The sequence below is a fragment of the Cydia amplana genome, chromosome 12 (assembly GCF_948474715.1).
Source record: "Cydia amplana chromosome 12, ilCydAmpl1.1, whole genome shotgun sequence".
In the NCBI taxonomy this organism is placed as follows: Eukaryota; Metazoa; Arthropoda; class Insecta; order Lepidoptera; family Tortricidae; genus Cydia; species Cydia amplana.
In genome coordinates, this window is record NC_086080.1 from 15,817,877 (window position 1) to 15,833,988 (window position 16,112).

General features: G+C 35.7%; 1 protein-coding gene across 1 annotated transcript in view; it reads right to left on the reverse strand.

Annotated features, from left to right (window-relative positions):
• The window catches only part of LOC134653127 (CCR4-NOT transcription complex subunit 3), a 34,970-nt gene extending 24,896 nt beyond the window's left edge, over window positions 1–10,074 (reverse strand). The window contains exons 1-7 of the mRNA XM_063508431.1: window positions 9,719–10,074; window positions 9,085–9,317; window positions 6,396–6,551; window positions 4,517–4,725; window positions 3,316–3,515; window positions 1,321–1,418; window positions 16–116 (exon numbers count right to left, since the gene is read on the reverse strand). Of these exons, the coding sequence (XP_063364501.1) occupies window positions 16–116; window positions 1,321–1,418; window positions 3,316–3,515; window positions 4,517–4,725; window positions 6,396–6,551; window positions 9,085–9,317; window positions 9,719–9,743 (1,022 nt within the window). The 5' untranslated portion in view covers window positions 9,744–10,074. The remainder of the gene's footprint in view (window positions 1–15; window positions 117–1,320; window positions 1,419–3,315; window positions 3,516–4,516; window positions 4,726–6,395; window positions 6,552–9,084; window positions 9,318–9,718) is intronic.
• Between the last annotated feature and the right edge of the window lie 6,038 nt (window positions 10,075–16,112).

Genomic DNA, 16,112 nt, shown 5'->3' on the forward strand with positions numbered 1-16,112 from the left:
AGTCAGTGGACTGACCTATTCGTGGAGGCAGCGGAGTTATTGAGCAAGGAACTAACGAGAGACGTGCTATTATTGACCACGCTGCTCGCCGCCCGCAGCGGCAGGGGCTTTACCGGCTGCAAATATACACCACAATATAGCAACACATACACAGGCCGCTTGGTTTTGGGTTCGCAGCCGAAATTATTTATTTATTTATTTAAACTTTATTGCACAATACACAAAAATAATGTACAAATGGCGGACTTAATGCCTAATGGCATTCTCTACCAGTCAACCATCGGGCCAAACAGAGACATGTAAAATTGGTGCAAGGAGAAATTATCATCATTATTATCTCGGGGTTCGAAATTATCCAGATAGATAATCTTTAGAGAGATCTTTTTTTTTTCAGAGAGATAGTCTTTGATAATTATCGCGATAATTATCCGATAAATATCGGATAATTGTCCCAGGTATGGATGGTGCTATATTTATTTCCTTTGAATTCTTTGATAGTAATAAATAATTGGAGTGTTTTTTTGCCATTTTTTATCAATTTTATTAGGTTATTGAAACGATAATTATGAAGCATAAAAATCACGATAATTATCAAGATAACTGTCATTGATAATTATCCTTTCGAACCCTGCCTATACTAGACATTTTTTTGTGATTTTTTCGGGTCTCTATTGTTTCCCAAAATGTTTTAAGTCATAATGTATTGTTTGTGCGCATTTTCGTTAGTCATAAACGCGTAACTTCTCAGGATTGCCATAAAACAAACCTAACCTATCCTATCTATAGGATAGCCTTACGAAAATCCAGAAAAGTTAACGGTTACAGTTTTAGGACTAATGATAATATGACAAACAATACATACATTATGACATTTATGACTAAAAACTTTATGTGAAACAAAGGGATCCCGATTTTTTCGGATCTGTTAACCAAAAGGAATCGTTTCTTTTATGCAGCTCGGTTAGCTACCGAATTCATCTGTGATATTTTGCAGTATGATTGCAATGGCATAATCTATTCATAACTCAAATCTAGATACTTATTGTGAAAGTAAATAGGTTTCAAGTGAGAGAATATTAAATACAAGCGCTTTTAGTATTCATTTTTTCTGCCATATACATTTCTATACAGGCACGAAAACTATAGGTACGAATAAACATATTCCTTCTACCGGTATTACTTATAATTTAAAAAATAATCTGCTTAGAACCCAAAACCAACAACAAAATCAATTTGGAAAATCAATACTCCATATTATACTAAATATACAGTATATGTTAGATGATGAATGAATATGTTTGTGTTGTCTATGGTACTCACTTTCGCTATGACTTCCTCTTTCTTTTTCTTTTCAATGTCTATGGAATCTGTGGAGTGGTTGTGGATTTCTAACGTGGGAGACGGAATGGGACTTGTTCCTGAAACGAAAAATAAATCAATGTGAGTGCTGAAAGAAATATTACGTCAATAGGTGTAAGAGAACATTTAACATATTGATCATAATGAAAGAGTCAATCTTATTGCATAATAGAAGCACCACAGATTTCTCAGTATGTATTTTTCAAACTCGATGGGTATGCTGACAGGTGTCATCTCAATACAATCTTGCGAGATTTTGCGTTTACGGTTATAAATGGGATTGGCGACTGTCAAGTTTGCATAGATGGCGCCAGCGTAGGTTTCCCCTGTCTCTAGTATTGTTCTATGAGATTTAGCTAAATCCGATAAAAAAAAATAAAAAGGGATAGAATCCAGGCAATAATATTCCAAAAAAAAATAACAAGAATTTGGCACAATTCTAGGGATCGACAGGTAAACCTATGCTGGCGCCATCTGTCAAAACTTCGACCGGCCAACCCCATTATATGGAGATGACACCTGTCACCCTACACATTGAGTTTGAAAAATACTATAACCAAACTCGTTTTTGACATTTGAGCGGAAGATCATTTTGTCCCGCCCTAACGCATGATACGTTCTCTTTCTTGCTTGCCAGACTGTGCCCTATTTACCGCTCGGAACAGTCGTGAGCTGAGCGTTGAGACATAAATATAATATTCATACAGCAGTTTTAATATCCATTGGCGTTGACAGTTTCCAATCACCAATGAAGGTGTGCCAAAATACACGTTCAACTACATATTCGTGGAATATAATATTTGTCCACCGATTTTGAACCTTCCCCACATTAAAATAGAGTATAAAATAGGGAAACTTTCAATTTTGTAATGTTTGGATTACGTATACTTATTTCAATGGCTCATCGACCCAAACGATTACGTACATGTTTACAAATATTTCGAGTATCCAAAGTTTTCCACAGAAAGTAGAAATTATTTGTAATTACATGTAAAAACGTATTATTCTATAGTGGTTATTTATAACTGTAACACTGTCTCATTTATTTATATTTATCTATAGCCGGGTTGTAGGTATGTTTGTATCTATACTATCAGGCGTTGCTCACTCCGCGTTTTCGCCGCATAGCTACAAGTACCTACACGTACATGCGGCCCACACCAATTTTGGTGCCATAGAGCCATAGTAGTCACCGCGCACCGCGATGGAACGGACGCCTGCTCGCGCTTACGCCACCTAGTGGTCATATATGTCATAATAGACGCGTTTTGTTAGAGTGAATCTTCTGTACCTATACTTCGTTTTTTTTTAGCATTAGAAATAAGGTAAACAATCTTGATGTGTCTTTTAATTGAAAAACACATTTTAAAAATAAGTTACGGTAAATATGTAACAATTATGAATCTAATACGATCTTTTATAGTCTTCTGCTTTCATAAGTAATAGTTATTGATTTTTAAAAAGTGTTTTTCAATTAAAAGACATGTCAAAATCGCTTACCTTCTTTCAAGTTCTTTCTAATGCAAAAAAAACGTACTATTATTTATTAGGGTTCGAAATTATCCAGATAATGATAGTCTTTTTGATAATTATCCAATAATTATCCTGACGATAAATAAGACATAAAAATCACGATACTTATCAAGATAACTATCATTGATAATTATCCTTTCGAACTCTGTTATTTATTCTGTGATATTATACGACTGGTCTGGCGTAGTGGGTAGTGACCCTGCCTGTGAAGCCGCGGTCCTGGGTTCGAATCCCAGTAAGGGCATTTATTTGTGTGATGAGCACAGATATTCGTTCCTGAGTCTTGGTTGTTTTCTATGTATTTATGTATTTGTATATATCGTTGTCTGAGTACCCACAACACAAGCCTTCTTGAGCTTACTGTGGGACTTAGTCAATCTGTGTAAGAATGTCCTATAATATTTATTTATTTATATAAATTACCTGATATAATGCTAGTGGGCGAGACGTTGGAGTCGTTACTATTAGAATCCGTAGTGGCGGAGGAAGGTAGCCCTACGCCGCTGAGTTCTATCTCGTCTAAACCGTTGATGTCGTCGTATATGTACTCGTTTTCCTCGAAGCCGGGTTCTAAGTATGAGTCTATGTAGTATTCTACGTCGTCTTTGATCCTTTTTATCTGGAATGGAGAGAGACACTGGTTTAGTCGCGTAAATAAAGTAAATAAATAAAATGTTAGGTTGCTAAGTACATCTATTTTATAGGCAGCATAGACTGTCAAGTCTCAATACTTTCAAGCTGAGAATATGTTCAGTTAACTTTTATATTTGTGCTACCTGATCATGTCATATTTTTTACCGAATTAAAGGAGACTAGACTTTTTCCAAAGGCATGGATTTCCTTTTTTACTTCCAACTTTTGCATTTGTAAGCCGCTATGTAAATTTTTCGGATTTTTCCTTTAGGACACAAGCGCTAAGGTAAGTTATGAATCATAGATATTTAGTTGTTATTACCTGTTCAATTTTAACCTCGGTCCTGCTTATGTCCAGTTGCTTGTCTATGAATGATGGACATGTTGTTATTACCTGTTCAACTTCAACGGACATGTTGTCTAGCATGCGCAGCAGGGTTTCGAGCTTCTTGATATGGCAGCGGTGCTTCTCTAGCCTCTGTCAGCTCCTAAATGCGATGCTGCTTCTGTCCAGGCGCTTGTCTATGAATGATGGATATGTTGTTATTACCTGTTCAACTTCAACGGACATGTTGTCTAGCATGCGCAGCAGGGTTTCGAGCTTCTTGATGTGGAAGCGGTGCTTCTCTAGCCTCTGTCAGCTCCTTCATGCGGTGCTGCTTCTGTCCAGTCGCTTGTCTATGAATGATGGATATATTGTTATTACCTGTTCAACTTCAACGGACATGTTGTCTAGCATACGCAGCAGGGTTTCGAGCTTCTTGATGTGGAAGCGGTGCTTCTCTAGCCTCTGTCAGCTCCTCCATGCGATGCTGCTTCTGTCCAGGCGCTTGTCTATGAATGATGGATATGTTGTTATTACCTGTTCAACTTCAACGGACATGTTGTCTAGCATGCGCAGCAGGGTTTCGAGCTTCTTGATATGGAAGCGGTGCTTCTCTAGTTTCTGTTTGAGCTCCTCCATGCGGTGCTGCTTCTGTCCAGGCGCTTGTCTATGAATGATGGATATGTTGTTATTACCTGTTCAACTTCAACGGACATGTTGTCTAGCATGCGCAGCAGGGTTTCGAGCTTCTTGATATGGAAGCGGTGCTTCTCTAGCTTCTGTTTGAGCTCCTCCATGCGGTCCTGCTTCTCCTTGTCCAGCCGCTTCTTCTTGCCGACCAGCAGCGACTCGATCTCTGACTCGAACTGATCAACCTGTCAATGTAAATAATGTTAGGATAGGTCAGGGGTCGGCAAATCGTGGTAAGCCACATGTGACAAGTTTCAAAGAAACCGATATTTGACAGTGAATCACGTTGTCCCTGCAACGCATGAGTACATGAGTCGTATATTAATAACTACTGATCTCTTTCTGATTATTAGACAGACAGGTGGTCAATAGTCAATGGGGTTAGGTAAAACAGTTAGTTAACTTTTATAATATATGATCTGCTTTAATCATCTATAGAATATTGAGTAGAACTGTTTTTCCACCTCTACAGTGTAAATAATTATATAGTAATTATAGCTCATAGTTGTATCAGATAGTAAAATATTAAAAACAAACAGCAAGATAAGAGATAATTGATTTGTTGAATGAAAATTTGAATTTGACGACCGGTCTGGCCTAGTGGGTAGTGACCCTGCCTGTGAAGCCGCGGTCCTCGGTTCGAATCCCAGTAAGGGCATTTATTTGTGTGATGTGCACAGATATTTGTTCCTGAGTCATGGTTGTTTTATATGTATTTAAGTATTTGTATATTATATATATCGTTGTCTGAGTACCCACAACACAAGCTTTCTTGAGCTTACCGTGGGGCTTAGTCAATTTGTGTAATTAATGTCCTATAATAATATTTATTTATTTATTATTATTTTAAAACACACTGACCAACACAATTAGCATAGTGGCGCCATGAACATGTGAGAATAAAAATCACATAATTGTGTTTACAAACTGCAATAGGTATGTAGAAACTTTGGCGCTATGAAATAACTTCATACATTTTTTATGCAAGAGGGGTTAGTCATCTTTACACCAGATTGTACGTCAGCAAATAGCCACTAAAATGCCGACTTCTACATCTAAATGCGGGTTTCAAGACAATAATTCATTTAATTGGTTTTTATTTTAGGTCTTTAATAATGCTACTGGTTTCCATCCAAGTTTGATCAGATACCGTAATGTAATGAAAATTGCATGCAAGTTCCTGCTTGTCTAAACCTTGCTTAATGAACCTGAAACCAGCAGACTAAATAGGAGACAAGTTGGAATTTAAACCTATGTCTCATCTCCATCATCAACCATCGGTTGGAGAGTTAATTTACAGATTCTAATTAATTAGACTGTTTTAACAGTATACACTTGCAGGATATTCAAGGAACGATTGTCCACACACTTAACTGAGAATGATTAAAGGTCTGCCTGTGTGTGTTCAAAACTTGCATGGAATATTCGATACATTGCTATAGTTCGTTTTCTTTACATTACGAAAAAGGTAAACAATCTTGACGTGTTTTTTTATAAAAACACTTTTGAAAAATAAGTAACGGCAAATATGTAACAATTATGAGTCATATACGATTACTTACATTATTTTGTTTCAATAAGTAATAGTTACAGATTTTTTAAAAGCGTTTTTCAATTATAAGACACGTCAACATCGCGTAGTCTTTTTCTAAAGCCCCGTCTCCATATCGCGCGGCAAACCATCGAGTTCGATGGTTTGCCGCGCGATATGGAGACGAGGCTCAATGCTACAGAAAACGAACTATAAGTACTATAACTACAGAGTACAATGAATTCAGTTGACCAACCAAATATTTTGTAAAGAAAATCACAAGTTCTTGAACCAGCTAAATGGCGTTTTTGTGCTGGCCCTCACCTGTAGATTGAGCGCGTCTATGGACTGCACGAGCCACGCGGACATCTCGTCGCGTTCCTTCTGCGCGGGGTCGAGCTTCTGCGCGGCGCCGAGGCCTTCCTTCGAGTACGCCTTGGTCTTCGTCTCCCGTTCCACTACTTTGAACCTTTCCATTTGCTGGAAAACAAAATTAATAGGAATTAGATGAGAGTTTGATGCTTGATCAGTATAACAATAAGTTTTGCCAAGAAAAGGCTAAGTTCCATGTACAGGCTTAGTAAAATCAATCAAAAATGTCTATTAGGTTGTCTCCTGAAGTATGGTTCCTAAAGATATAATAAAGCTTTGAAATGAAGTGCAAACATATAGAAAGATTAAGAACCCAGTCTTTAAACTAAAAAGTTCATTTCATATGGGACATAGGTAGTTATATTGGTCATATATTTCTCACTGAATAATACACCCAATTTCGAAATAATAGAAATATTTATACCCTTGTACAACAATTTAACCTTCATTTTTTTAAATTAGATATCATATAATGGTTTTTACACATTGTTTAGAGTTTATTGTCGCTATATGAATGGTAGAACACATTATGTGATGGGGTAGGTCAGTGTCATCATCATACTAATAACATAGTCAGTCATTTACACTAAAATGATAAGATTTTTTAGCAGCACATTAAACAATACTAACAGTATTAGTTAAATGTTGTTTTTATTTGTAATTCAATTTGTACCAATTCTAAATTTCATTTCATATTCATTTAATCATGTACAAAATGATCTTATGATTATTATGTTATGTTTCAACACAACATGTATTTTTATTATATTGTTATTTTTTGTTTTATCTATGGCCATTCTAGCCTGAAATAAACATATTGAATGAATTGAAAAAAATTATGTACACAGCTATATTTGTTTATTACGTTGTAGGCATTTAGCGCAACTGCGTAAATAAGAAGCCAATTTGGCATATGTGAAAGTTTGTTTGCACCACGAAAACTAGAACCTTAGCAACAAGCCTTCACTTTAGCCAAAACAAGGTTTCCAGAGTTATATAAAGCTTAACAACTGCCTTTGTTAGTAATGGTTTCATTAAAAGTTTGCAATCATGTTGTGTTTGTAAGGTTTTATGCTAACAAAGCAGCGTAAGAGTTAGTTAAACAACTTTTGGGGTAGAATTGCAAAGATAAAGCAGGCATATTTTTTCTCTGTTCTGATTTTGTCAAGTTCAAAAAGAACTTGATCCTTTATACCTAAGAATTTTATAACAAACACATTGGTAACCCTTGAAATGTATGACTATTTCTATTATGTATTTTGTCACCTCTGCTTTCTTTCCTACTTTTCTGTCTGGTAATAAAAGATAATGCAATTATTATTACCATTATAATCATCTGATTATAGTACATATATTACATCTGATTATATATATTCTAGTAACATTTTAAAGAACAATAATAAGGATAATTGTGTTCATATAATCACTTATTTAGTAATTTAAGTATGTGCTTAATTAACACTGAGCTACTGAAAAACATCATTAATATTTTATAACTGGTCTATTATCTAATTCATATTAACATTATGTAACGCCAATTTAAATGATTTTGAGACACATTAAACATATTATATGATGTGTCATAAGTAATAGGTAAACTGATTTTTTGCTATGTCAGCATTAAATATATTGAAAGCTATTAATTTGTTTTTCATAATCTATGAAGTTCAATAACCTCAATTATGATAATAGAATTTCATTCATACATATGATAGGCTGGTTCTTTATCCCTTTAATCAAGAGAAAACATGGAATATCCTGAGTTTGAGTCTCCTCGGCACTCAATAGTACTAATGATTACTATTGAGTGCGTGATGATAAGAACAAACAACAACAAAAAGTGTTGTCGAATTAAGTGTTAAGAAAAACACACAGATAGTCTACATAGTGTAACAGGTATTTTTCAATGTTTTTTTACTTATATAGTAAACAAAGTAGTTATTTCACAAGATAATGCCATCAAAAACAATCTGCCATATGTTAATGTGATGTTTACACTCTATTCAAATTTAACAGTATCTGTGTCAAATGTAAGCAGTATGCTTGGTGTTATTCGGAGATAAACAAGTTACGAAATACAAGTAAAAAAGCAGTTAGACTGACTACTATAAATAGATAAATGATATGATTTTGGTTGCTCTTTACTCCTTGCTATAGGTGCTATAGACCAAGTTTGGAGTTGTTGGAATGATAAACCTGTACCAATAGGGATACTTTGCCAATTTAATATAAAATGCCCATTAGTATCTTATATCCCATGGCTATTGTTTCAGAAAGATTAGTTTGTTGTATTTTTCATAATTTAGATTACTAATTTAGCCGAACCTCAAACCATCCAATGGCGAAGGTGATGATAATATGATTAAACAGATCAATTTGATATATTTTCACATGTATAAAAAGGTTTTTTATCACAATGATATGTTTTTAAACTATATGTTATTCAGAGTTGTACTTTATTTTATTATTGGAGGTTATGACTATTAGTTGAACAATGGGTAGTATAGAAAAACGATGTTTTTCTAACAAGAAAATTCTACCTTCATGTATAAAAATGTGTCATCCATTCATATCAATAATATGCAACACATTTTTACTGTTTTTTGTCACAATGTAGATGTAGTAAAATGTTGGTACTCACCGTTTCTATTAGTTTCCTATATTCTAAAAGTGTACTCTTATCCTTAATCTCTCCGGAGGCGATCCAAGACTTGATTTGATCTCGTAACCTCTGGAGTTTCTTAATTTCCTTCTTGAGATCTGCCTCATACTTCTCCTTCTGGTTACTGTTAGTGGCATTGTGAACCTTCTGCCAAATGTCCTCAAACGTCTCCACCCCTTCCGTTACCTTTTTTAAACACCTGTCTATTTCACCTGCAAGCAACATACGTCCATATTAACATAAGAAACAAAAAAACCAGTTTGCAACCTTGTTTTTAAATAAAAACAATGCTTGTTTTCAACAACAATGTACTTAAGTCATATCGCTGGAGTAATTAATCATAATGCTTTCGAATTACCACTCGTATTACAATTCAAGAAATCGAAAAGAACTAACGACTCAATACTATCAGCATCGCGGCTATGAACTGTCAAGAGGAGCTTGAATATTTCTGATATGCCACGTTATGGAAATATTCGCTACAATATGTTAGCCGCCGTCTAGCAGAGCTCTTCACCGCCAGGATGGCAGAGGAGTCGTCAATCTGACAATAATGCTCTAGAACACGTATATCGGTTGGGGTCAATCTCTAACCTGATAACATGACAATTACCTTGTAATTTTCTTGTCGCAGCCATAGCTATTTACACATGTGGACGAACGTTTCGTACATATCCTAAACATACAAACTATTTACAACAAAATGCACAAAAATTATTGATAAACAGACAAACTACACATCTGAAGCTTTGTTCGATTCCAAGATGGCTACCGTACACCGCTCGAACTGTACAACAATAGTGACTGAACGCATCCAGGCTGACCACCAACAGATGATCACAGCCTCGCGCCTGGAATGGTAATTAGCACGAAGCTTTCATAAATAATATGAATGGTTTGCCACCAATATATCAACAAACTTCAAATTTTCCACAAAATGATTTTATGTAGGTACGTCGCGTAGACCATCAAGTGCGCAGGCGCAAAATAATAGAGTTGACCATAGACATATTGGCGATAAAAACGTTGAGAAATGGGGAAACTGATATGATTTCTTTACACATTTAATCACATTTCATTGTAAATACAAAAGTGAAGATAAGTATTTGTTAATTTGGAATTATATAGTAATGATAAACATAATAAAATAAATTTCTAAACGAAAATATTTTTTTAAGAAAACGATTTAATTTGTCTATGATTAACGTCAACTCATAACAACAGAAGTTCATGTTATTATGTTCGAGATGGCGCTAAAAGTAATTATTTTTAAATCCTACTCAATGGTCTAGATGGCGCTCTTGACGTTCGCTACTGTTATTTTATAGAAGTTAGTACTTTTGTAACTAGATGGCGCTTAATCAAGACGAAAATTAGTTCACACAAAAGATTCATAGATGGCACTAAAAGCAAAATAAAAATAACTCTTTATTATTTTTTCTAGATGGCGTTGTTTACTAACATTTACTTTTTCAAGTACATACAATCAAATCTTCCTGACCCAATTTGCAGGGGTGACCCATGGGTGACCATAGATTAGTATACATATGTTATTACTGTAACTGAGGGTGACTACAAATCACTGAATATTTATTATTTACCCCTTTCTGGAAAGCATAATATAATATTTGTATAAACGGCCGTGGACAATAAAACGTCTATAAAGCCCGTTTACTGTAACTTTATTACCGAAATTTACTACCTATCCTAAAAACAATAAATCTGATGAAATGGCAAATAAACAAGACACACAAAGTTATATCACCGTGGCAAATTTTAACAGTGATAATAATATTAATTTAGGTTTAAGATTCTTTATTCTCATTAAGAATTTGACAATTCATTAATTCTACACTAACATCTATTTTAGAAGGTTTTAATACCTAGGAAGTTAAGTACCTAAATACCTAGAAATGAAGCCGATTGGCTTGAAACTGACGAATATGTCTTTGGTTTACACCCCAAAGTCTCGACAAGTCGACATATCTCAAGTGACTATACTGACTAGACGCCTAAATGCAGAATCAGATACAGACGTACAGAAAGCGCTAGGTACCGCTTTATGTACGTCAGTTGCCAGATCGAAAGGCGCTATTATCGGGAAAAAATATCAATTTTTCGGGATTTTGGGACTTAAGTCGGGAAAAAAAACATTCAAATTAAAATAATTGTATTAAAAACAACAATATTTTACATTACATTATTGGCACTACGTCAGCTGCTCTGCCCAAACTCGCCACGCTCTGACGCGGGTCCCTCGCTCGCTCGACGACAGTTCGGAACTTGAAATTATTGTTTTATAAGGTGAAGCTGTTTTTCGGGACAATTTTCACTTTGTCGGGAATCGGGAACACATGCAAAAAATCGGGAGAATCCCGCCAAATCCCGACCATCTGGCAACCCTATCTGTATCTGATTCTATTCCTAGACGAGGCGCTTGTAATGTAAGGGATTGATGAGGTTCCTTTCTCTGCGGCACATAATGAGTACCTACCTATTATTTACTTTAATACCAGCAGTCAGCCATAGTCCGATGTCGGTGGGACGCGGCACCTTATGTGTTGTTTTACTTTTGTATCTATTTAGATACCTACACTTTCAGATGCCGTGTTCAGGGGTACTGGGGGGTAAAATCGGCACCTAGCTCTATGCGCTAAATATTGTTTGATCGAAAGGTAAAAAAAATCTAAAAAGAATGATATAAACATCGCAAAATAGGCGCTAGTCGTCGAGTTGTGGAAACTGTCCGTAATACCTAAAGAATTTAGTAAAAATGAAGAAATTAACTTACCACGTTTACGCGATATTTTCTTCTCTTTCTTGTCGGATTCTGTGCCAGCAGCCATGGTAAATAGGTAACTATTTAATTACTAAAGAACTAATGTTTGACAGAACTAAGTAGACCAACTACCCGCTCTGGAATTTTATTGACAAAATGTGGGTAGATAGAAATACAGGTTAAGTAGCGTTCAGTTTCGTTTACAAAATGAGTACCTACTTATTTAATCAGGTAAAATAGTAAATAGGATCTCAAATCGGTCAACTTCAATTCATTTACGCATCGATTATTAAAACCGAGTAAACCGACCGATAAGTCGGTAACCGACCGACCGATGATATTGTAGGAGCTTGCGGAAATTGCGGAATGCTTTCAATAAGGTTAGTGAAGAACTCGGAATAAATAAAGGGCGTTTCCATTTTTGTCTACGTACTCAGTAGTACGTGTTGGCTCAGTAATTACAAGAATCTAATGATAATGATGTCCTCCCAGACGTATCCGTCGGCGGCGACATCCTGCATCCTGACAAACATTTTTTTTATTTTTATGCACGTATCCAAAGGGAAAAATGAGTTCTCCCATTTACCTTCAAATTAGCAAAATTAGAGTCTGATATGAAATAAATATGACTTGCCACAATATTTTGGGAGTCAATATTTACTTGGAGCGATTGGCAGACGCCGTCATCGAACGAAATTATATTTGGTTTTATATATTTAGGTAGGTAAGTACATAAGCGAACTCGTGTAGGTAAGACGTATGGTATCCATAATCCCTAGGTACCAATAAAAAGCTATAGCCCTAAAGTATAGAGATAGGCTAATAGGTACTAAGTAAGGTACAGATATTTTTGGAAATTTCTTATCTTGGAGGGGAGAGCATCAGGGAATCAGACATTATGTAGGTAGTAGATACACCGATGGCCCGCAGGTGGTGCAGGCAGTAGTTACCTAATAATAGATGGCTTCTGTATTTGCTAGTACAAAGGTTATTTATTTAAAATTACTTCACGAATGTATGCAGTTTTCCTGAAATATTTCGCTTCACAAAAGCAACGTATACCTATATCAAATTTCCGTAGGTAAAAATAAGTTTAGAAAAACTCATTGATTGTAATTAAATTAAAAGTCGCAAATCTTCGGCAAATGAGGCAGAACAAATAAGCTTGATATTTTTAAATGAATACCTACCTACACACCTAAATTATTTAACAGATCCATAACTGACCAAATATACCCTCTACTTATACTCTATGGTGTTGTACGAGTAATAGGTAACACTAATCTTATCTTATACCTTGAAACGAGCAGTTCTTGTATATTTATTTACCTATTTATATATATATATATTTTAAGGATCTCGGAAAAGGCTCTAACGATTTCGATGAAATTTGCTATATGGGGGTTTTCAGGGGCGAAAAGTCGATCTAGCTAGGTCTTATCTCTGGGAAAACGCGCATTTTAGAGTATTTTTATGTTTTCCTGTCTCCCAGATATTAACTGTAATAAGGAAAAAGGTATACACGCATGGTAAGTAATTTATCAGCGATGGTGGGGTGGGTAGTATTAGCAAGTGTAACTTAACACTTGAGTTTATTACACATTTATTTATTTTAAGTAGTCACAGTCTACGGTCACAAAGTACCGAAGGCCTGCCAGTTCAAATATTGTGTTTAACACCTCGGCTTGGATCGTGACTGTTCCTTTAGCGGGCCGTACAACATTCTGATTTACACCTGTATTTTTATTATTATGTTAAAATTCTGCCAGCGTCGAGGCAGTAAATTCATAAATTGTACAATCCATATAATGAAAACATAATAAACTTAGGTACCTAATACTACGTACTTAAAGCACAACCGAAAAGATACCGTCTCATTAACTGGATATTGTCACCATCTCTCTCGCAATACAGCAATCCCGTAGGTAAGGAATTTGTATAAAGTTTGTCAAAGGTCTGTCTCCTTTCAAACATAGACAGAGACAATCATATATACTTCTTTGTCTTACACTAGTACTAGCACCCAAAAGAAAAGGATGAGTATAGTTTTCTTTGTTCTTATTTACTGACAAATTGGTTTGACCATCTATATGTAGATAGTAGTGCAATGACGTATATGAGGCTCGCCCTTATTGATCAAAGACCTAGTCATTCAAACGTACCGAGAAACGCCATGGCCAGGTAGCCTAGTGTTCCAGGGCGCTACATAGCCACGTAGCCCACGTATGCTGAACTAGAAAGCTTGGTCACTTTTTCTTTGGAATAATTTGACAACAGGACAGCGCCACACTCATCCACGGAGGGAATAAGTGTATCAGTAGGTAATAAATAGCAAGCCTAAACTCTACAAATAGGTGGGCTGAACCCGTACCATGAGTCACTGACAGTGTCAAAACTGACATATACGCTATCGAGAACGTAATTTACTTTCTATACATCTCGTTCGCACTAATATGCGAGTACGAGCGAGATGTATAGAAAGGAAATTACGTTCTCGATAGCGTTTATGTCAGTGCCAAACTGATGGTAGCCGTACTGTGGTACCTACTTATGTAGATACATAACAGTTTACCTAGAGTAAGCGCGATCACTCCGAGCAAGACATGCGGGTGCATTATCGTTTTAATTGTGAAATCACTGATCTACTTTTTATGTGTGAAATAGCAAATTAATGCTACCTATATTCGCCACATAAAAGAGTTACTTATCAACAATACGGGTGGGGAGGTAGAAAAATAAATGAAAACCATGAAACGTTAATAAGTTTGTTTAAAATTTAAGTTCAGTCCCTGAAATTCCATGACTCTTCTCTTTCCGCACAGACTCTATACCTACAAGATTAGCTAATACTTCTTTAATTATATACCAGAGTATGTAAGAAAAAAACAATCCCTCACTGGGCGTACCATGAAATCCCTGTGTTTGCGGCGGACTGCGTCATGTCAACCTCATTAATCATGTGGAGCGTCAGGATCATTAGCATTGATTATCCATTACAAGACAAACAGCGGGCCTATTAGCGATATTGCATTTGGATTTATGCTAGCTCTGTTAGCTAAGGGCTCGGATACCTGTTCTGTCTAGGGACTCTATAGTCTATGTAAATAAATGTATTTTAAAAAATGGCGTTATTTATAAACGGTTGCTATCTTAATCAGTTGATGATCGTCGTTTGCCCCTATTTGTCGTTATGTCATAGAATGGTACAAAGTAGAAGTTGTTAAGTACATACCTACACCTACATATTCACTTCTCAGAGTTTGGTCAGAGATAACAATTTCACCCTGTATGTACTTTCATTTAGTAGTTCAGTACAGAAATATAAAAAATCTTGAATATAATCTATCATTTCAACAGGAAGCTTAGCGGATTGGCAAAGGATGGCGTTTATTTCAGTATATCGGCCATCATACTGCCCTTGCGCTAGAAGCTGGAAGGGTAGCACCTGTTAAAGCAACCATATGTGTTCCAATTAATTGGTGCAACAGATGCAAAATGTCAGTTGCAACCTCATTCGGTGCACTTTATTTTGTGGAAAAGTTTGCACTGACAAAATGTGTTTAAGAAGGAGAAAAGCAAATGAATCAGATTTTGTTTAATTCTTTTGCGATGATAGGTTCCATTCCAGCCGAAAATAATACATAGGTAAACTATATTCTCTCCGAGAACTCACTACATAGTCAGGAGACAGCCAAAACTCACTAACTCACTCAATCATCCTTATTTTGGTCTTCTTCAGCTACCTATTCCACTTTGTTGATTATATAAACTACAATTTGAAGTGTTTCCTCAATTTCTCCAAGATGCAATCGACAGAAAACATTCCAATTTTATGACAATTAGAGAAAATTGGTGTAGGAGTGGAGTAATACGTGTAAAAGTTGCGTTACGAGGAATTAATTCCCAGTAAGCTGGAAATCGTTTCACTCACGTACTTTCATTTGGTCCTAAATGCGTGTAATCCGAGTTTGCTCCATCCCAGGAGGTGTGCATAATTCCCATCTGCTATTCAGTTTCAAAAGTTTAATAAACTTTTTGCGCACATAATTATATCAAAAACAAAAGAATGTTGTAAAACTTTAAAAAGCAACGAATTCCCCAATAAAGATATTCATTCGTGTTGATTCATTATTAATCGTTCTATTTTAGATCGCTATTTCCGTTAACCGATATGATATCTTTAATAATGTGCTTAGGTAGGTAGGTAATTGGAAAATTCCATCGGAGT